Raw genomic sequence first — 21,955 nt, forward strand, 5'->3', positions numbered from 1 at the left:
GGTAATTAATGCAAAGTAAAGTCCAACTGAACTGTATTTAGGAAGAGATTTTTTCATGTGCCACTTAATGAAGCGCAGCGTATCATTAGCGGTACTTCCATCCATCCATGCATTTTCCGATCAGCTTTATCCTCACAATGGCCGTGGGGGGTGCTGGAGCCTATCGCAGCTGTCTTCGGGCAGTAGGCGGGGGGCACCCTGAACCGGTTGCCAGACAATCGCAAGGCACACAGAGACAAACAACCATCCACGCTCAAGCTCACACCTCGGGACAATTTAGAGTGACCAATCAGCCTGCCATGTATGTTTTTGGAATTGGGAGGAAACCAGAGTACCCGGAGAAAACCCACACAGGCCCGGGGAGAACATGCAAACTCCACACAGGAAGGTCAGAGCCGGGATCGAACCCACGAGCCACGACCTCTGCACTGTGAGGTCGACGCGCTAACCCTTTGTGGTACTTCTACCACTTAATTACTGAACTAGATTTATTATTGAAAATCAACAGCACAAATGCTGATGAATGCAGCAAACAGCTACCGGTACTTTTTTTTTGTCAAACTGGAGCCTATATCGCCTTGATTCTGCATTAGCAGTTTTCAGTTTTGGAATTGTGATTAATAGATTTCCACTCATCTGAACGTTTATATTTACATGAACTGAACAATGTTAAATGGACTTTCAAATGTCTTGTGCCTTTCTAACTTATACAATCAATTTCATCCGCTACCCTCCAGTGGAGCATAAGAGAAAAAAAAAAACTTGACAGCAAGCTGAAAATGTAACAAATGTGGTCAAATTAGAGTCAGCGACTGCAATATGGGTGGGACCATAAGGCGCCTTTTGGTTGTTTAAATGTCGTAGGAAGTTCTAATTACTCTTAATAGGTCTGTTTTTTCCCCTCCAGAGCAGAGTACTCAGACAAGCAGACACTTCCGAACATCTTTGCCACAAGCACCACATCAAGGTAGGTCGACCTTTTTAAATTTTTGATGAATATACTATGCTTGAAAATTCAAGACCTCAAACATGGGAATATGTTACTTGATTCATATTCCCATTGAGGGCTGTTTTTTTTTCCAGGACAGGGCAGGTTTTCATCCGCATTATGTTGAACAGTAATTGAGATCTGAACATTGGCTTGGGTTTTATTTGATCAGATGTTTTTTGTTTTTTTTAGATGACAAGTGAATGACATTTTAAGTTGATTCGCAGTCCAACTCACATTGGGTTTACTTATGATAAAACAAATGGTAATGATGAAATAGCACACCATTTGTTTTTGGCTGCTTTATTTAAAAAAATATATATACGGTAGGTTTTTTTTTTCTTCTCAGCTTGTGTACAATGGAAATCAAAGTGTCCGTGGACGGTCTGCCACGTTTGGTTTGCGGAGTGACAGATGAGACAACATGCCAAGAAGTGGTCACAGTGTTGGCTCAAGCCCTGGGTACGTGCCGATCTGGTGGAAGCAATACATTTATATTTATGACCCCCATAAAGTTAAAAACAAAACCATGCCAACATTTTCATACAGGCCAGCCTGGACGTTACATGTTACGCGAGACGTTCAAAGACTTCGAGAGGTGCATGGCGCCAGCTGAGCGGCCTCTGGAGATGCTAAAGAAGTACGGTGAGCACGCCAAGGACGTCCAGCTCACTTTGCTCCACAGCGGCCCTTCAGTTTCCGACGAAATGAGCAGGGCCAAAGTGGGCCGACACCAGCCTTGTCCGCCACTGCGGAGGAAAGAAACCGGCGCTAGAGGTTGGCCTCGCAGCGGGTCGCTGAATCTGCATCGCCAGAGCTTCCCGCTGTCCTGCTTGAGACGCGACACAGACCAGAACAACGAGCACCTGAAAAGACCCAAAAGAAAGTCGCTGACCTTCATGGAGGAGGCTTGGGAGTGGCTGGAGAATCTCGGCAAAACACAAGTTTATAGTACATCTCGCGATCAGGAAAGTGGCAAGAAAAAGACGGAAAAAAATCAACGAACTTTTCTGAGTGTCACACTTTCCGCCGCGAGGAAGAGTCCGCGGGAACAGAGTCAAATCCGAGGTCACAGAAACTCAAAGTCCGACTTGGATCAGACATCTTGTTGCATGGGAAGCCAGCAGAGGGTGAAAGAAAATAAAAAGTCCAAAAAAACACATGCAGAGAAACTCGACAGCTTCTCCAAATCCAACAGTGAAGATGAAAATAATCATCTAAGAGAGACGATCATATGCCAGCTCAGCTACCTTCAAAAGCTCCAGGTCCAGATAGGGTGTGTGGACAATGAAATTTTAGAGCTGGAGGAAAGCGAGAGGACCAGGGAAGAGCAGAAGCTGATTGAAGAAGAAACGGAGCAGATCAGATTCTGGGAGAACGAATTAAAGGCAGAAGAAGAGTTTGAGAGAGATTTGCAGAATCAGTTTCATGATATGAAAGCCAAGGTTGTGGATTGCAAGGCCAAACTGGAAGACTACAAAAACGAAATGCAAAAACTGGACTTCTATGAAGCGCAAATTGTTGACTCCAAAGGGGGCCGACGAGTTGCAGATGAAAATCGGACCAAAAACTCCAAAGGGCAGCTCTTTGAGACAGAACTAGATGTAAATAGTGACAGGAAGTGGACGCCCAGAAATTTCAACCCCTCTCCTGCTTCATTTCCCCCAAGTCAGATAAAGGAGCGCCGGCCCACCGGGCCGGCCGAGCTCAGGGAGTGGTGGGCATGCTGGTCTGCAGGCCAAAACTCCAAATCAAACAAAAAGACGACTGAGATACACCGCTCGGAGCTCACGATTTATTTAGGCAGTACCAAAGATTAATGAAGCAAAGGAAAAGTCAGTTTGAGTTATTGGGCACTTAGTTGCTATTTTGATATTTGTCATGTAAATGTTTAGGAAGCACCAATGCCGTCAAACCAACATTGCTTGCACTTACTCCGATGTGAAAAGAGTTTTTGTCATGACGACCTTAAAGTTACTGCTTACCAGTGTCCACACTTAATCTATTTCCGTATTGTGCCATGGGGGGTGGGGCGGGGGTCACGGGTGACTAAAGAAATGCCCCTTTCCAATGATGCCCAAAGTGCCCCCAGTGTCCTAAAAAGCAAGTGTTTAGTATTCTGAGGTCAAGCGCCTGCAAGATACTGTCAGGTTTTTGAGAGTCTTTGTATCTTATTCCTGGCCTAAAACAAAATCAAATGTGACTATGATATCTCCCTCCATTGTCTTTAGTGTTGACCTTTACCCCCCCCCCCCTCCCCCCCCCATTTCCATGAAAGGAGCCCTTTTGCTGAGACAAATGTTCAGTAGCGTGCAATAAATTTTTGTTGAATGGACATAAATTTGAATTTTGTGTACATTGTTATATTGTTTTTACAATTTTAAAAGTTCAATGTGGTCCTTTCTTAACTTTGAGCACCTGCCCCCCCAAACGGCTTTGCATGTCCCTGGTACAGAATCAGTTTGAAATTTTTTTAATCCTTTTTGGAATGTGAGAGGAAACCGGAGTACCCGGAGAAAACCCACGCAGGCATGGGTTGAACATTGAAACTCCACACAGGAAGGCTCAAGCCGGAATTGAACCCTGCACCGTGATGTCAGAGTGCTAACTAGTTGCTACTAGTTTGGAAAAAATGTTTTGTATATCACAAGGGGACCTTACAAAAAAGTTACTATATTATCGTCCGATCTTTCAAGTGCCAGGCAGGTCGACTATGCGATGTCATTGATGGAAGTTAAAAAATAAAAAAAAAATACCACCACTTGATTTTCATAAAACTTTAATTTGCTTATTCATTCAAGACCATTAACGTACATAGGAACCTCTGTACGCGGTTCAACTGAAACCCAGTGATCTCTGCAGACTGATCCTGATTCTGTTGTTTTTTTTTCCTTTTTTGTTTTTAGACGTAGTTTCTAATACTTTACTCCCCCCCCCCCCCCATAAATTTGTTCTCTTATATATGAAGTCTGATTTTAACTAAGGGAAAAAAAGCACACATTACATACAGTATTGTTTAACCCAGAGGTTTGGGATGCATATCATTATCTCTACTTAACAAGAAAGCCATTCTAAGATTGTTCTTTATATCGGTGGCTGGCTGGGAAACAAACAAACCTTTTAAAGCCCCACTACCCCCTCTTTATTTTGCTTGTAGGTTTTTTTAGGCACCTTGTTTCTCATAGAAGAATGAGTTTCGATGGAAAAAGCAACATGTGCAAATAATAATACTTAAAAAAAAAAAAAGAATTGCAGATATAAAGATGCCACAAGGAATTCTGCACCTGGGAGAAATTGCTTTAGTGGAGCTTGTGAATACCAAAAAAAAGTATTGAAAGGCTCCAGCTTGGTAAAATTAAATCCCCTTAGAATCGCAAATACACACACACACAACCCATGCTTTCAAAAAGCTCTCAAGTCAAGCATTTTAAAAACTGCTAAAAAAACGAGCAGAGAAAAATCCTCGGTTGAAGCTCGCCCATGAGAAATATGATCCTCCTTATGGAGGGAACTTTTAATTTATGCATTTTGTAGGAAAGCATACAGTAGCAGAAATCTCACAAAGAAACCATTTCAAGTGTCTGTAGGTAAAGAAGCAAACAAACTCGGGGAAAACAATATCTTGGAAAAGACACTCAAAAGACATGCAGTCACGCATGCGCGCACACTCATTCACATCAACTCAACAAATGGACACATTGACAGGTGCAGAATTCCAGAAAACGCTCATTCCAAAACAATTGGGGGGCACAGACGGCCACACAGTCTGATTTAGTGGGACGAGCCCCTGTCCCTACTCACAGCGATGATACATCACACATGCACACGCTCAAGAGATCTCATGTGCACTCATCAAGAACATCATACGATGAAGGCGGGGGCAGGGGTGGGGCTGGGGGGGAAAACTTGCCCCGCATTATCCATGGCTCCATGAATTATGTGGGCCAATTGCTGCATTGTGTGCGTACGTTCTGGGTTTTAAGCGTAGCGTGACATATCGGGTTCACTAGTCTTCCCCCCCCCCCAAAAAACCGACCCCCTTCCCCGCTTCGACCAGCACCAAAGAGTGTCGCTCAGTCAATGACACCAGGCTGGCGAGTCTTGCGCTCCACACTGAAGCCCTGTGTGGGAGACAATTGAATTTCATGTTAATAATCACACGTATGTTCCATTAAAGTGATATCCAGACATATCCAGAAAAGCTGTGTACCATGAAAAAAAATCTATTATTCTTACGTAATGTATTGTTCAACAAGAAGGTTCAAGAGTGCCCAAATTAAATAAAGATGTCATTAAATAGTAATTGTTGGATAAAAATGTCATTGAAATATTTATTTACTTGTATGTCTCCATATATATTTCTTTCACTATTTCAATGATTTATTTATTTCCAGATTCATTGATGGCGAGCGAAATGGAAATCTGTCATTGACGCATCAAATTCAGTGGGCGGGATCAGTATGGGACAGTTCTCAACAAAAAGGCAAACACCACCCGATGCTGGTGGCCATAAAAACGTAAAACCACCAGAGGGAGCCATTTGCGCCAAGAGTCCCTGGCAGGTTCTCCCTTTTCACACTGATCGAAGCAAAGTGCTAGGCTCCAATAAACTAATCCTAACTCATCAAATTTGCGACCGATTTGGACACGGATTGGGTGGGTAACTTTTATAATTGGGGATTTTCACAACACATTACATGAATGTTTACAATCAAGCACCTCAAAATATTGCAAGGCTGATGGTTGCACACAAAGTTTAAAGGTCTCGGCTGTTAGTTTGATCGTCTGTCACTGTGTTTCTGAAGGGGGACCATATGTAGGGGAAGAGACAACATGACAACCACCATTTTATTTTGTTGGCATTGGTTATGTCCTTATTTTGGAGAATCTACCCCACGTTTCAAAACTAAAATCACTACAATCAGAAACCGCAGCACTCATCAAAAGTTGGGTAAAGCGGTGCTACTTCCTGGATTTCAGTGACATGTAACAGTGTAGTTTGAAATTGAATCAAATTTTTTTCGAATATATGCTATGTTGTACTTTTGTGTTCATATGAATGCTATTTTATTAGGATTTGTAAGGCATTATTTATAAAACGATATACACTAATCCCTCGTTTATCGCGGTTAATGGGGACCAAAACCACCCGCGATAAACGAAAATCTGCGAAGTAGCGTCCAATTAACATAAACAGGTTAAAAAAAAGTTGTTTTTTTTAAAGTCCGGAAACGGTCCGCAAGAAGCTGCAAAACAACAGCGAGTCACATATACAGTACTGTACTCCATGGATATGTAAAAAAGTAAAAATTAAAAAAATGTACTTTTATTTTTTTTAATATGTTTGAAAAAAATCCACGATGCACTGAACCCGTGATAAACGAACCGCGAAGTAGCCAGGGATCACTGTATTTAAAACTTTAAAAAGGATCAATGGCTTGCGATAATGGATGGATATTGGCTAGATGATGGTCATGTGCATCTAACTAGCGTCTGTTTTTCAACATACTATTTCCTTAAAAGAAACGTATTCAACATGCAGATTTTTGACCACCTAACCGCATGAAAATTGCTTAAAAATTCAATGAGTCATGATTTTTAAAAACATTTTTAAGGGCGCTCATTCCCAAAGTCTCAATAGAAATAAATTGAGTAGAGGGACAAAACCACCACAGGACCGCACGTCGCTCTTATTGCAAGTACAGGCTAATTCGTATGGACATGGCGATTGCGGTTGTTTTGATCCGTCTCTACCAGACAAGTCATATCCTGTGCATAGGTCATAAATACGTCGACTTCAGTTTTACATATGGCATGTTGTGATGATACACATTTCTGCAAAGGATCCATGGAGGTATTTGTGAGACAGAAAGATTCCGATTGAGGTACCTTTGAATTGTCCGGACCACGTGGCTGTCGAACGATGACGAGACGAGGGGCACTAGAGTCGTCCAGAGTGATGCTCTTCAGTCTGTTGACCAGACGGTCGGGACGTGGAGTTACTACCGGTTTTGGCCCCTCACTGCAATGTCAGGGTCAAAAGATAATGGAGGTTTAGCTTAGCAAGCCACAACAGTAATGCGACACTTTACAATTTGATGAATGAAACCCTCAACATGCTCCTACCTGACTCTGCGCACATTGCAGGCACTACATTTTCCTGTGCGTTGATTAAAGACAACTGAAAACTCCACTTCATCTCCAGTCTGGAGCTCCAAGCCATCTTGGACTTCTTTGACGTGAAAGAAAAGCTTCTTGCTGTCACCAACTTCGTATGTGATGAAACCAAACTAGGAGAAGCACAACATACTTCAGATTCCTTTTCTTTCAGCAAGATCCTGTCGTATTGAGTTGGTGCATGACAACAACCTGGTCTTTGACGCACTCCACCAAGGCTCGACGTTGGGGCACCACATTACAGGCCATCTTCTGTCCGGTCTGAGGTATTGTGCAAACCTGGAATTTCACTTGTTCTCCTTTTTGCAGACAGACAACCTTGTTAGCCATACCCATGATCCCAAAGGGATAACTCTGGCCTTTACCACCACCTGAAACATCCAAAGTGTCGATGAAAAAAAAAGGTTTCTCTTAAAAAAACAAGCAATGAAAATGCAACTGCAAGATCAGCCCCACCTTCCTCAAGGACTTCAATAAGCCCCTGATATTCTGTCTGAGAGGGGTCCACACTGCGTATTGGACGGATGATTTTCCCCACCATCACTGTCGTGCCAACATCATCCCCAATGCCATTTACTGAAAACAGTGCATTTTCCCCTTGTTTATCGTGTGCAAGAAAAGTGACATTTGTTCAAGACAAAACAAAACTAATCCAAACTCATACCAGCAGCCACTTTGGTGACCTTCTCAGCACTGACTTTATTTCCCTTTCCCTTGGATAGCGTATATTCCACTGTGTCACCCAACTCCAGATCATCCAAGTCCCCACACATTTCACTGAAAGTTGGAAACAACACACACTTTAACCAAATATTGTAGTTATCACTGTTGAGAAAATCTGAAACAAGTTCTCCAAAATCATAAATAATTCAATTTAAAACTTCACCTATAGTGAAAGAAGATCTCCTGGTCGTGATTTGCGGTCTCGATGAAGCCAAAGTTATCCTTCAGTGTGGCGATGAAGCCTTTCAGCCTCTTGCCACCGCAGGCGCTACGGTTAACCACTCGGATGGAAACGGCACTCTGCTGGCCGCTTCTTTTCACTTCGTTGATAGAGAACTCCACCTAGAGGTTGAACGTGACCATGTCACACACTCACCACAACTGAGGAGCTGATTCATAAAGGGTTCTGTTTGCAGCGCATCTAGATAAATATATTGTAGAGGAAAGCTTAAAACCTAAATTTTCTAATCCGCTTATTCTCACAAGGGTCGTAGAGCGTGCTGGAGCCTTTCGCAGCTGTCTTCGGGCAGTAAATGGGGGTACACCCTGAACTGGTTGCTAGCCAATTGCAGGGCACACAGAGATGAACAACCAATCACGCTAACAATCATACCTAGGGACAATTTAGAGTGATCTTAAAATATCAGATGTAAAATGTTCCATACTTGCACGATTCAAAAGAGATTTTCTGCATTTACGGTTTCCCTTTTTCAAAAGGGGCTTTCTCTTAAGGTCTTTATGATCGATTCATTCCCACAAGAAATGCACAGAGCAACCACATACATGGGTGTTAAGACTGTATGATTAATATTACAGCTGAGTGGTGAACGGATAGAATGGAATGACTTAAGTCCGAAGCGTGAGCATTTTGAAGCATGCGCAGTACGGTACCGCACAGCGAGCACACTTTGCAAGCCTATCACCAATTTCTTCAAAAGAGGCGCAAGCAAAATGTCATCACAAACGACTCCTCGTAAGTGCTTGTTCCACATGCTGTAGTCATGATGTTAAAGAACCACGTCACAGTTTTAAATCAGAGTAAAGCTATTTAAAACATATTCTGAAGTTTCTCTATATGGTCAGGTTTCTCAAAGAATCTCTGGGCATCACTACAGCAAAAAAGTACCGTATTTTCACGACTATAAGGCGCCATTAAAAGTCTTATATTTTCTCCAAAATGGACAGGACGCCTTATGGTGTGGAGCATCCTTTGTATGCACTGAGTTCCAAAATCTGACTGACAGCCGACACGCTGTTTATATAGAGAAAAGGCGGAAGTGACTGTGGCCAGGCATGCGGGAAAGAAGTCGGCCAATCAGGGAAGGGTGGGCGTGCGTATGTATGTGTGTATGTGTGTATGTGTGTATGTATGCATGTATGTATAGATGGATAGAGAGATAGAGAGAGGACAGGCAAGCTGGGGAGCAGTCCGCCAATGGTGAAGGGTGGGCGTGTAAGTGGACGCTAAAGGGACGCCGCAAGCAGTTACCAACACCTGTATAGAGTGTGGCAATGTGCATTGTTGCAAAACAACTCCGGTTTTGGTTTCTAAGAACCCCTGAAAATAAATTCGACAAAGAGACAGGCCTACGAAGCTCAGTTCAAACTTAAAGCCACCGGTTATGCTTTTGGCATGCATGCCCATCTCACAGCAGCGGTGAAAAACCAAGTCAAGCAAATGAACTCTGAGCTTGCCGTTATTCCCGGAGGCTTGACTAAAGAACTCCAACCGCTGGACATTGGCATCAACCGGGCGTTCACAGTAAAGTTGCGAACGGCATGGGAACAATGGATGATCGGTGGCAAACACAACTTTACAAAGAGTGAGAGGCAGCGCTGGGCGAGTTACGCCACAATACGCAACAACGAGAGGGAACGCGGCGTTTTTGATGGATTACGTTACTTGCACAATTGTTCAATTCTTTCTACACACACACGCGCTGCCACCATGTTTCGCTCTGTTCTTTACTTTCAAATGTGAGAAAGCTTCACACGAGAGAAATGTTGACTTTGCTGTTGCTGCTCCTTCTTTCCGCTCGGCAATGTGTAGCAACTCACACTAGCATGTGATGCGTTCAATGACAACTGGGATGTGCAGTCCTCTGCTTCTGATACAGAGGATGAGGACTTTGATGGATTTCTGGGTGATGATTAATCGAAAAACATGAGAACATTGTACGATGGCTAAATAAAATACACCCGAACTCAGTTCTGCTTTCGTTGCCTTTTTAAAAACGTGTTTTTAGCTTGTATCTGTATGTCTTGGCATGCTACCGTATGCTTCAAGCTAACGTGTTAGCGTGCGCGCATGCATGCCGTATGTTTAAGCTGGCGTATGTTTTACCACTGTAAAACTGCGCCCATTGGTACAGTGCGGTCTGTCTATGTGTAAAATACAGAAATGTCACCCATTAATGAGACTGCGCCCAACCGTACGGTGCGTCGAATAGTCGTGAAATACGGCATGTCAAAATATTTGATCAGATGATACCTTGTCTCCAACCTGTGGACGAGGTGATCCCTCCAGATCTTTTGTATGGTATGTCACAGTAAGTTTCACTCCACAGTCTTCGTAGGCGATCACTCCATCCTCTGGTTCCTACAACGCGACAAACTTATTCAATCCAATATAATTGTATCTCAATTTGCTATTTTAGAGAATGGAGTGGTTAAGTATATGACCGCGCGGATCAAAATGGTAATCAACAACTCTTCTAAATAACAATTATCCATGAGCCACATCAAACACACAAGTTAAATGGATCATATGATTGAAGAGCTTGTTAAACATATTACGTGCATGTGAGCTAAACTCATAACGCACTTAGTGAAGATTCGCAGTAAGATCGTAAAGGCATGGGCAATGGCAGATACGTCTGCTATAGTAACGCTCTCTTGTAATCTGAACCTTAGCTTTCCCCGTGAAAATAGTTGGGAAGTGTGTCAAAGGGTTTGCCGGGTAATTATTGCTTGAAAGAAATTGGTAGGATTGGTAGGATAAATTAATTTTTCATGGATTCCAGAGCTCAAAGCATGTCCCGGGAAACATGTATTGCTGGCATCCAATAACATGGCTGTAAACAGCGAGGAGCTAGTTAACAAAAGCTCTCGGAGTTGCCAAGTTAACCCATTTGTTTGCAATATTGACTGACCTTTCTCACTGCTCTGCTCTATGTATTGTCCAATATATGTGGTATGTATTGTCCAATGCATGTAGCAGCAAGGAGGGTCTATCGTCCGAGAATCTACCTTATTTTCTGTCAAATTATTACTGTATATGTTTTATGTTCAATAAACAAACGAACAAAAACAAAAACAAAAAAAAAAAAAGGTTCTCCTACGGGAGACCAAATAAAAGTCAAATTCAAAATTCTTGCACCTTTCCCCATAATCGCCCAGCCGTAATCCAGACTTTGTATACTCCCTTTTAAATCATACTGATGATTATGTTATTTTTACTTTCAATAATTCTGCAGCCATACGTCTTACTAAATTGCTGTTCTTTACAACGCTATGAGTTAAATGGTGACCAAATGCATGCTGTCAGCTGCAAAAGTAAAAAAAAGAAGCAACCTTTGTGTCTTCAGAAACCAACCTTGCCTACCATTTTACCCTTAAAGAGATGAGAGGAACAGGCACATCTTAGACAAAAATTCTCAAACCTAAACAGGGCTCCAGACAGGCCCGACATCTGGGCATTTTGCCTCTAATCTTTTGGGACCTTGCAAGTACATTACAGCATCTACTTGCACATGTGCGATTTAAAAAATATATATATTAAGATTGAATATTTTTTGTTTCTGACAAACTTGTGCTACACACACTAAAAAAAAGTTAGTCTGGAGCCCTGCTAAAAATGTTCAGCTTGCGTTGTTGTGTCATATAATTGATTTTTGCTCCATGCAGCACTCTTGAGTCCTACCTTGTCTTTTTTCTAACCATAAGAGGGAAGAGAAGTGGTCATTGAAAAAGAAAGCAAAAAAAAAAAAAAGGGGGAAAAAATAACATGAACCACGAGCAACCCTTTTTAAAATGCAACACGGCTAAATTGCCATTATCTGTTCAAATTAATGATACGGTACCTTCTCTTTGACCTTGCTTGGACTGGCATTTTTCGCAGTGGCTGACACGACATCCTTCTGCACCACGCCCACAAAGCGCTGCTCAGACTGTGTATGAAAGGACACTGTGCCCTTAGGCAGCTTCTTGATGCGCACGGCATGGTTCCTCTGAGCAGAGAGCATATCCTAGCAAAGATAAGATAATTAGACTGAGCTTCATTTGGTCTACAGCGTTATGGGGGAAATGTAACGTACAGGCACGACAGTAAACTCCACTTCATCAGATATGTGCAGTTGGCTCTCTTCCAGGACTTCACTGAAGTGGAAGAACATCCGAGCGTCGCGATCTACACACTTAATGAAGCCAAAGCCGTCGCGTATAGCAGCTATCACCCCCTGAAATAAGAATCGTTAGTCTGGATAACATGTCTTCCACAAGAAACCACAAATTTGCATCTCTTAAGTGTGATTTCCCTCAAGGACCGTGTCGCCACAACACCCCGCCAATGTTTTGTCTTGCTCACCATTTCACGAGTCTCTTTAGTAACATCAAAGGAGTCAGAGAGAATGTCAATGTTGGTCGCCCTCTCCAGCTTGTCTCTGCGGTCGGTGGAGATGTTGAATTGCACATGGTCGCCCTCCAAAAGAGTCACCTTTGACTTTGTGTCCTTTTCACCAAACGGCATTTCTTTGTCACTGAATCCAATTCGAGCACTGATACGGCCTGGGAGAGGGTCATTCTGTGCCAGCAAAAGAAAGAGCGACCAATGATAAAAGGTGTGTCAAGTTATTTTCTAAAACGACTACTCTAGAAACAACTTTTGAGGTGTAATCGACTTGCCTGGTTTTTAGTGGGAACCTTAGGGATGACCTTGGTGACGGTTCCTTCAAACTGTTCAATGCTGATATCCTCAAAGATTACAGTTCCTTGAGGGAGAAGTTTGACTTCTGTGGCAACCTCCTTACCCTATGATCACAGGAACACATGGTTCAAGAGGTCACGCGAGATTCATGTAAAAACATGGGGAGTCAAAGTCGTGTAAAAAAGCTGGAGAATCCTTACATTTCTGTCTTTGATTGTGAACTCAACATCATCTCCCGCCTGCAGGGCCTCAAGATCGCCCTTAAACTCACTGTAGTGAAAAAAGATCTCCTTTACTACATCAGCCCTCTCGATGAAACCAAAAGCTTCCTAGAAAGACAACGGGTGGTTAAATAAGACAAAAGATGCATGTCTAACATTTGCATAATTGCAAAAACTTGATAAATCACAGTAGGCATGCATTACACCTATAGGATCTGTCTAATAAGTGTAAAAAGAAAACCCAATTGTTCACTTATATTGTCATGTTATTTTTTTAATAAAACCCTTGCTTCGGGGACTTGAAATAACCTGCCCACCCCCCAAAAAATGGTCCTCAAAAGTGGAAAGTTACTCAGCAAATGGGGTCACAGATCAGCAAAACTTCTCAAAGAGAAAAGTAATTTTGAGCCTTGCACATTATGAAACCACCAGAGAGTCTAGGCTTAAATAACTTACAATTATTGCTCGACTATTCAAGTCGAGTGTTTGGTGTTCGGGTCAAACAATGTTATCGGTGACGATTACCTTTGTAGCGCACACCACACCCTGGCACCTCATGTGCTTTTTCTTGACAAGTTGAATATTACGAGCGCTGACCGCACCAGTACTGAAAAACAGGATGTGGATAGAGTTCATGCAATCGTATTGGAAAAAGGGAAACACGAATGACAAAGACAGAGAGTGAGAACTCACTGCTTGTTAGTCTCCATATAAAAGGTGACTTTGTCACCAGTGTCCAGGTGAGTATTGCTCTCCACATCATCCGGAGTGTAGGTAAGGTAGAACACTTCCTGCGGAAATCAAACCCACTGTCAAGCTTGGATATAAGGGATGGGATGCGGCCTGCTTAAATTAAACACATGTACGAAATCAGGAAATCGCACTCCAGATGAAGTCTGTGATCGTGCTGTTTGCACTCAAGAATTTTGCATGTGCGTTTCTCGGGGGCGGCGCACGGGAGGGACTGCATGGGCGGAGCGAGGCGAGGCTCCTGGCACGGAGCTCGGCTCCGCAGGAACAAAGAGAGCAGAGGGCACGAGCTTCTGGCTCGGCACTCTATACAGTGTAAACACAAGAGCTGACTAAAAACATTTGCTGGGACGGCTGGAGGGCTAACTTGCAACGGCGGGATTATAAAACAGTAGTGAGATATGCGTCGGCATCATAGTAAGAATGCACACGAGTTATCAGAGCTTGCCTTTTACATCGAGCGCATAGTGCCAAAACATGGACCTGTGTTTGTGTCCCACGATATATGTCTGGCAGAAAAGGGCACTTGAGCAAGTTGGTCAACAGTGACAGCCGTTTTGCTCCATCTCACTATTGAATCAATGTCTAAGAACAAATTGTGTGGCCACTTAGGACAAGTTACACGACAATATGTCGAAAAACCAAACAAAAACAAATCAGACACGCCAGACACTCTGTCATGGCCGCGAAGCATCCCAGACAACCAATCGTTTATGTTATACGACATGACAGTGGAAATGCTTGCGACGCGCTTGTCAGGTTAAATTTGGGCTACATTTGTGTAGTCTGAGCTCGGCCGAACAGAAAGCAGTCAAAACATGAAACAAAATTATGCTTGTTGTGTGTTGCCATGAAATTGGAGAGATGGATAATTCGGAAATGTCTTAACACATTACCCCATTACGCTCATAACAGACACTTCCAGTGGGCACCTGGCCGGGAGCGGATTTCCCGTCTAAAGTTCCAGGAATTGAGGAGACAACCTATACAAAACAAGGTCGTTATTTAACAAACATATTTGCCAAATTTAAAAACGTGATTCTAAAATTAAGCTGAAAACATGAACACATACACACACACATACGCACAAGCACACACTCAAACCTAAGTTGACTGCCACTTACCATGACAATGAACACAAGCGCTCACCAGTCGTGACGCACTGGCCAAAGTGGAGCTGGGGATTTAAATGCCTTGCTCAAGGGTACAGCTGTGATTGTGGGCTGTTAAAAGATAACGTGCGGGCTGCTCTACAATGATTGATTTGTCTTTGAGATGGTAATCAATCTCGTGCAGGCACAAAATATCCATTTTCGAATTGCTATCCATTAGTCTGCATAGAGCATGACAGAGCTCAGAGTAACGTAGGGTCCTCTTGAATGTTGACATGTTCGTTTGATTGATGGATTATTACTCATCCACATTCTGCTGCAAAAGGAACTATGGTCTATAAGAAATCAACTCCATTTGGAAGACTCCTCAATTGAGATATACTCAATGAGGGCATTGACCCCCAATTACAGACCATTTGAGCATGACGATTAATCTTCCAGACATCCCAAAGCCCAAGAAAACACAGTATGAAGGACAACACGCTAATGCAACATTCGGCTCAATTGATGTAAGAAAATACAGTCGCTGTATGAAAATTCCTGCCTTTAAAACATAAAGCTCAATTTTGACATTTTTTGCTCCTTGTTGCACTTTTCAATGGCGACTACCCTTATGGCATTATACTGAAAGTTGTTTTAGTTTGTCTTAGTATTTATTCGTTCATACTTTGTTAGCGGCAGAATTTTTAATACAGCTTATGCATTGCGGCTCTCAATGTACAATTGGTGGTGCTATGGCAGCTCGATCTGTGTCTCTTTTGGTGTTTGTGTCTTTTCATACTGGATTGCATGGCGAACTCATTCATACGCTTGAAAAACGTCAACACAACTTAAGCATTTTAAGGCGACAGACAAGGACAGAACCAAATATAAAACGGTGTTCCTTAACTGGATGAATATAACCATGCAGCACAGTAAAGGGATAGGCGTGCAAGTCTGGCCCCACCTGGCCTGAAATGCGCTCCTCTGGCAGCACCTCTGGCTTAATCTTTAGCAGCTTCACTGCTATGGGCTTGCCAGTGCGCCTGTCAGAGGACACTTCAAACTCAACATCATCTGCGAAGAGAACAGCAGAGGAAAAATAACTTGGTGTTGGCAGAAGCAAGCACACAAGTTTGTGTGGGTCCAATATTCCTCACCTCCTATTTTGAGGTCCTCCAGGTTGCCACAGTATTGTGAAGAGTGAAAAAACAGACGAGCCTGTCGTTCAGAGCACTGGATGAAGCCATAGGAATTCAGAAGCTTTTCTATCACTCCCATCTCTCTAATGCCAGGACCTGTACCATTAGCATATGCAGTGTGCCCATTGTTATGGAGCATTCCTGGGTCAAAACTCATCTGGGGAAGAGGAAAGAATTTGGAGTTAACATCGCAGACAATCCGAAATGTAAAACAAGTGTTCAAGTGTTCCCTGCCAACGGTAAGACAAAAATAAAAATAAAAAAAGAATTGCAAAACCATGCATACAACACACGTAAAAAAGTGGGAAGGGGGAAAAAAAACAACTCAATAAGTTTCTCTGTACAACAGCAAACATTACACTGACAGCTTAATTTCAAAACAATTCAACCCATACATAAGTAGAACGGTGTTGCACGAATGATCTAAGCTGCATGCAGTAAAAAGTTTCAATTTGTAGTTTGAAAGTCATTAGTACAGTAACAAGTGCCATACAGTTCCATTTTCCAGTAAAACAAAACCTGCTCTGCTCCCTCTACTGTCAGACATCCTGTATGGGTCGACTTTGGTCCAGATCTAAACACAGACGCGTTTTGATAGACCCAGAACCATTTTATGGTTAGTATAACAAAAACCTGTCATTTAACTAGAGCAAGTTTAAGTAATTCATTCATCTTTCCACTGGAATTACACAGAAAGCCTTTGTGTGAATTTACGCCCCAGAAACAGCTAGACTGATTGGATGTATAGATGGTTTTAAGAGGACCCCAGGAAGACTAGCAGTGCGTAAAGGCACAGCTAAAGGGGACCCTAACAAATAAACAACTACATCTGTCTCTCTCTCAATGTGTCTGTCTTTCTCCCTTTCTAGTCTGAAACCCAGACATGGGCAAATTAGGTGGGCCACATCCGGTAAAAATGACAGCACTAGTTCTAACCTTGGCACGATTACTTTTTGCAAGGTGGAGGGAAGAAGGCCAAAAGGAGGCCTGACAATACTGGACGCAAAGGCTCAGTCATTTAATTAGCGAGAAGTGTGGTCCTTGACCTGCTGTGTATGTGTTCTAACTAGCCCGAGAACATTTCTGTTGTGCTACAGAAATAAAATTGACTTGGATTAAACAGATAAATTAGGAAATACAAGTTCTAGAAATGTTTTAACAATACGTCCAGTTAAATGTGAAAATCATCAGTAACATTTGTTGGGAGACTAAAAAATGTTTATATTTGTCAGTTATTTGACGGCCTTAAAATATTTGGCATTGAATTACAATACACGGTATACATCTTGATGTTCAAACTTGCCTTTAAGATATTTTCTTGCAGTGAACCGCTCTAACTGGAGAAACCCTGAACTAAGTTGTGGCTCACTAAGAAAACCCAGAAGGGGGGGTGGGGGCAGCCCACACACCTTGGTTAAACAACACCACGCACAGTTCATGCTGTTAAGGCACATGATACATTATGATGTTATAGAACTATAAAAATACTTCTGGACACCCAGCATGCCCTCTTACTGATCTCTGATACAAGGGAGTCCGCTTGTGTTTTTTACTTCCTGACAGGTGGTGGCAAGAGACTGACGAGGAGCGGGGAATAGACATGGGAGCGGTCGAGGTGGATGCGCCGGTGCTGCGAGCCACCGGGGGCTCAGAAGTACCCCTTCCCACTTTTGACATTTTGGCTTGCACTTGGCTATGCTGTTGGAGAGGAGCATTTTTACCACCTTGATGCAGACAGTAGAGATTGTCGTGCACACTGAAACAAATGGTGTGCTGAATTTACTTTTTTTTTCAGTGGCTGCACAAAATCACCTGGATTCAGATGATTTTACTACGTTCAACCACTTAACGAATTAAGATGCAGTTTTCAGTGTACAGTACTGTAGTACCAAAAGGTACTCAAAATATCAACATCCAATCTTTGCCAAAATACTGCAGAATTTTCCTTTTCGAAACAGCTATTACATCATTGCCACATAATAGCTCAGCATCATGGTAATCAATTGCAAAAGGTTATACGGAAAAACTTTAACCCCCCCCCCCCATCATTCTGATTGATTTTCCCCGACAACGGAAGAAGAAAAACTAAAATCAACTTAAAGCAGTGCAGATCAAACATTTCTATGGCAGCATCCTAAAGGGTACTGGAAGAGTCAAATTATTACACTATAGAGGGAATATCAAAGGAAAAGACAAAGAGCAGTGCATCTACAGTGGAGAGTGTTGATGAGTGATGGGTTATGGGGAGAGGAGGGGGTCCAAGATCAGCCTCTTTTATTGGCCCAGTCATGAATAACTTAGTCCAAAGAGTGGAAAGGTTCTCATATTGATTGTCCATTAAAACGTGTCAACAAAAATCGATCTTCGGCGGCCAACGGCCAGTTATCTCCTTTTCTTGGCCTTGGGTTTGTGGGCAGTGCTTTGCATGTGTCTGGGTGAAATTGGGAAACCTGTATTTATTTGTTTAGGGGTGGAGGGGGGCTGATATGTAGGAGGCGTGAAAAGTTTGATACTCTTCTTGGAACAGCCACCCTGGAACAATACTCCCGAGCAGAGGCTAGTCTCTGGAGCCCAGAGGTGATGGAAGGTTGGAGTGCCATTCACAGCAAATAGATAGACGTGGGGGGGGGCCAAGGCAGGCTGATGGGCGTTCAATGGGAAGGGTGGATGAGCATTCGATGGAAGGGCAGTGGGGCGTTTTAGAAAAGGAGGTGGCAATGTGGAACTTACAGATCGGCCATATGGCGACAGGCTGAGTCCGACTGGGGATGTGCTGCTCAGGTCAGCGCTAACGAACGTGGTGGGTGGCGACGCAGGCATGGTAAATTCAACAAAGCCTTTCCAGGGGCTGCCCATATTTTCCCATAAACTCGAACCACACTTGCTTGAACACTTTCGCTGATTTCGATAAGTATCTTTTAAGTGACTGTTTTTTTCTTTTTTGCTTGATGGTAAATGATTACCGTAGCTCTAATGAAACCACCCAATGATACACCGCTGGATGTCTGCAGGGGCGAAGAGAGGAACAAACAAGATGGGTGAGGCAAATTGGTCAGCCAGACACAATTTCACAAAGCGGGAAAGGGGGTTCGGGCTCTTCCCTGATGGGGAAGTGTACAGAATGCCGAAAACTAATACTTAGAACATACCTTGAATCAACCGTAAGTGCACGGCGTTTTCTATCAAAGGTAATCAACCACAGCAAAATGAAATACACAATTTTTTGGTTCAACTTTTGGATCATTTAAGTATCATTAACATTTTGAAGATTACATGTTTTGTTTCTTCAAAAGATTACATAAAATGAGTGTGCATCAAACACGATGAAATTGTGACAATTTAAGTGAGTGAATGAGGGTAGACCAAGGGAGAACCCACTGGGAGGTTCTCACTGTACTACTTTGAAGTGGGACCCCAACAGCCTCAAGCCAAGGTGAATTGCACCGTACGGTAGCGAGCCAAGAACGTAGTGTAAAAGCAAATTCCACAAACGTGTTCTTGAGCCTTGGCGAAGGTCTCATTCACCAAATTTCTGTGCCGATACGCTGCAGAAAATTCATTTAACACTGAGGAGAGCAAGTTAGGAGGCTAGAGCAATTGAGGGGTGTTCCAAGTGTTGCTCAAGGAGACTTCTGTGAGAAATGCATTTGAATTATTTTTAAATACCCAAACTTAACAGTTGGGTTGTGTATGCAGTACTTTTTTGAGGATTTCCCATTTTAGCCGCAGTAACATTCTTGACCAAATGGGTTCCAATCAGAAACAAAACATTTATACCGTTTACTTGGCATTTCTTACCAAGCTGAACCCACAATAGCAAATCAGTATTTATGCGTTTTGAACAATAAATGCCACCGCTTCAAATGCAGAAAGTCTGGGACATATTCCTGCTCTCTTTGATACACCTACGAAATTTGGCTACACCGACCAAACACTGGTCGTTTACCTTTGAAAATGTCTCTAATGGATGAGTTACACGACTGAAATACAACCACCATTTTTGCTAAGTGGTTTAACAAACTTCAACTTTTGGGAAAAATCACAGAAAGCTTGAAAACAGGGGAAAAACATTTGATGCATAGCGAAACAGTGGTTAACATGTTGTGCTGAGAATACTGTACATGAAGACCCACCTTTATCAGTTGTCTTGAAAAGGTACTTCGCAGGTTCTTGATGACTAATACGTTGTTGCAGATCTCTTCATACACGGTCCAACACACACACGCACGCGCGCACACTTGTTACAGGCTCGTGGCACAAGTTGTAGATGCTTGCAGCAAGCAAAAGCAGGAAGAAATGTAGCAAAGGTAGAAAAACACGGCTTGGAAAAAGAATCCTGGATGAAAAACGGTGGGCGAACAGAGGGGGGTTGAAGTGTGGGAAGTTATGAGGAAAAAATAAAAAAATAAACTAGCAGACAGCAGCTCACTCTACACCCCGGTGTCGTCGGTGGTGTGATGAGGATGAGGAGAGCTAGGAGCAGCGTTGGGACGTGTGCTTTGTCAAAGCTGTTGAGTAGGCACAAACTTCTGGTTTCAGATCAGTTGTCTTCTCACAATAGGTTGGGGCGTAGGATTGCTTCTCTTCGGCTTTTGTAGACTGGCCTGATGTTGGTCTTTGGTCAAGTCAGGATTTGGTTACACTTTGTTGTTTTCAACCCTTGAAATGATCATGGAGCCAACATATCTTGGGAGTCTCGGGAGTTGCAACGTTGCTTATTTTGTTTTTGGAAATTTCTCTTCGGTTTCTTTCTTGTGATCTGAACTTTGAAGCAGTTGCGGATGGTACAAAAAAAATTTCAGTCCCGTTTCAGTTCATACTGTTGGGATAGAAACACAGCGACAGGGACGAGCCGTTAATTTTCTTTCAAACAAGAAAATAAACAGACGTTTAGGTTCAAAACACAGCAAAATACAACACGACAGTGTTGTCCCTGGATTTCAATTGGCCGGAGGAAAAAGGCTATTACGCATCCTAAGTTAACTATACGTCATGTTTATGATGTATACTATCAATATATGATTTAGTTCCATGCTATCACTGCCCGGTGTTGATGCGTGTGGAGTTGCGTGCAATGAACATATCGTGTGACTTGAACTTTAAAAAAAAAAGAAAAAAGATAAGGCTGAAGATAATTGCATTTGGAATATAATTGCAATTTGCCACTCACAAAGACTGAGTCAAATCATTGGGAGCAGGGTGGAGAGGTTCAGAGCAGGCATAGATGGCAACAATCTTATTAAAGCGAGGTATGCATAATTTTTGGTGAGTTTCCAATCCCACAAGACCTTGAGGCAAGTAGCTAACATGTTTGACTTTTTCGCCTTGCAGCGTTAAAATGAATAAAAATCATAGTGTGCACTGTGTATGTATGTATAGGCTGAAGCATGTGGCTGTAAGGGCAACAAACCTTTCACAGGCAAGCTAGCACAGCTTCCTGATGTGTGCTGCCCATATAAAATAAAAGGGTTGACTTCGATTCATGTGTCGGATGTTTGTGTGCTCACACACACAGACTCTATATTGTGTCCAGCACTTGACAAATTAAAGTCCCCTTTGGCACTTATGGGCGGTTTTCAGAATGGATGGTCCAAAGGTGACCCACTTCGAGTGTCATTCTATTCTTTACAATCAATATGCAACTTTCATTGCTTGAAGAGATAAGACAAATAATTAGGGCTGCGATTTGGGCTGTCGTTTGGGTGTGAATGTCTTTCGAGTGGTGAAAAAATAGCTTTCGTGCCCACTTGCTCTTTGTGACATGCCAACACATCCATGTAATTAATGGCCCTTTATACGCTTAAAATCAATGAATTTCAAAAACGGTTCGCAAGAACCCGGCACAAGGTCAATGCAATGCAGTACTGCTTAATCAAGTC

At 42.7% G+C, this 21,955-nt stretch overlaps 2 protein-coding genes and 1 long non-coding RNA gene across 9 annotated transcripts; 2 read left to right on the forward strand and 1 right to left on the reverse strand.

The window, feature by feature from the left end:
- Nucleotides 1-836: 836 nt before the first annotated feature.
- Nucleotides 837-4,237, forward strand: rassf11 (Ras association domain family member 11). 2 transcript variants are annotated; one of them, XM_052059807.1, is made up of 3 exons: nucleotides 837-967; nucleotides 1,338-1,450; nucleotides 1,538-4,237. In XM_052059807.1, the coding sequence occupies exons 2-3, from the start codon at nucleotides 1,348-1,350 to the stop codon at nucleotides 2,806-2,808; spliced, it is 1,374 nt and encodes a 457-aa protein (XP_051915767.1). In that variant the 5' UTR covers nucleotides 837-967; nucleotides 1,338-1,347; the 3' UTR covers nucleotides 2,809-4,237. The 2 variants fall into 2 exon arrangements, with proteins under 2 accessions (XP_051915767.1, XP_051915768.1); XM_052059808.1 differs by lacking the exon at nucleotides 837-967 and having other exon boundaries at nucleotides 1,322-1,450.
- Nucleotides 3,751-20,583, reverse strand: csde1 (cold shock domain containing E1, RNA-binding). Of its 6 annotated transcripts, none has more exons than XM_052059738.1 (21): nucleotides 20,210-20,583; nucleotides 18,807-19,081; nucleotides 17,592-17,774; nucleotides 16,035-16,233; nucleotides 15,842-15,951; nucleotides 14,680-14,766; nucleotides 13,727-13,824; nucleotides 13,559-13,640; nucleotides 13,013-13,141; nucleotides 12,791-12,916; nucleotides 12,474-12,689; nucleotides 12,205-12,345; nucleotides 11,971-12,135; nucleotides 10,380-10,487; nucleotides 8,052-8,230; nucleotides 7,830-7,942; nucleotides 7,622-7,741; nucleotides 7,358-7,536; nucleotides 7,115-7,278; nucleotides 6,878-7,010; nucleotides 3,751-5,109 (listed from the first exon to the last, which is right to left on the reverse strand). In XM_052059738.1, exons 2-21 carry the CDS (start codon nucleotides 18,930-18,932, stop codon nucleotides 5,062-5,064), a joined length of 2,706 nt encoding a protein of 901 aa, XP_051915698.1. In that variant the 5' UTR covers nucleotides 18,933-19,081; nucleotides 20,210-20,583; the 3' UTR covers nucleotides 3,751-5,061. The 6 variants fall into 6 exon arrangements, with proteins under 6 accessions (XP_051915698.1, XP_051915697.1, XP_051915696.1 ...); XM_052059737.1 differs by having other exon boundaries at nucleotides 7,358-7,535; nucleotides 7,618-7,741; XM_052059736.1 differs by having other exon boundaries at nucleotides 15,785-15,951.
- LOC127596880 (uncharacterized) lies at nucleotides 20,216-20,773 on the forward strand. The gene is made up of 2 exons (XR_007961577.1): nucleotides 20,216-20,383; nucleotides 20,494-20,773. It is a non-coding gene; the product is annotated as an uncharacterized LOC127596880 (long non-coding RNA).
- Nucleotides 20,774-21,955: the final 1,182 nt, after the last annotated feature.

Source organism: Hippocampus zosterae, chromosome 2 (assembly GCF_025434085.1).
Source record: "Hippocampus zosterae strain Florida chromosome 2, ASM2543408v3, whole genome shotgun sequence".
Lineage (NCBI taxonomy): Eukaryota > Metazoa > Chordata > Actinopteri > Syngnathiformes > Syngnathidae > Hippocampus > Hippocampus zosterae.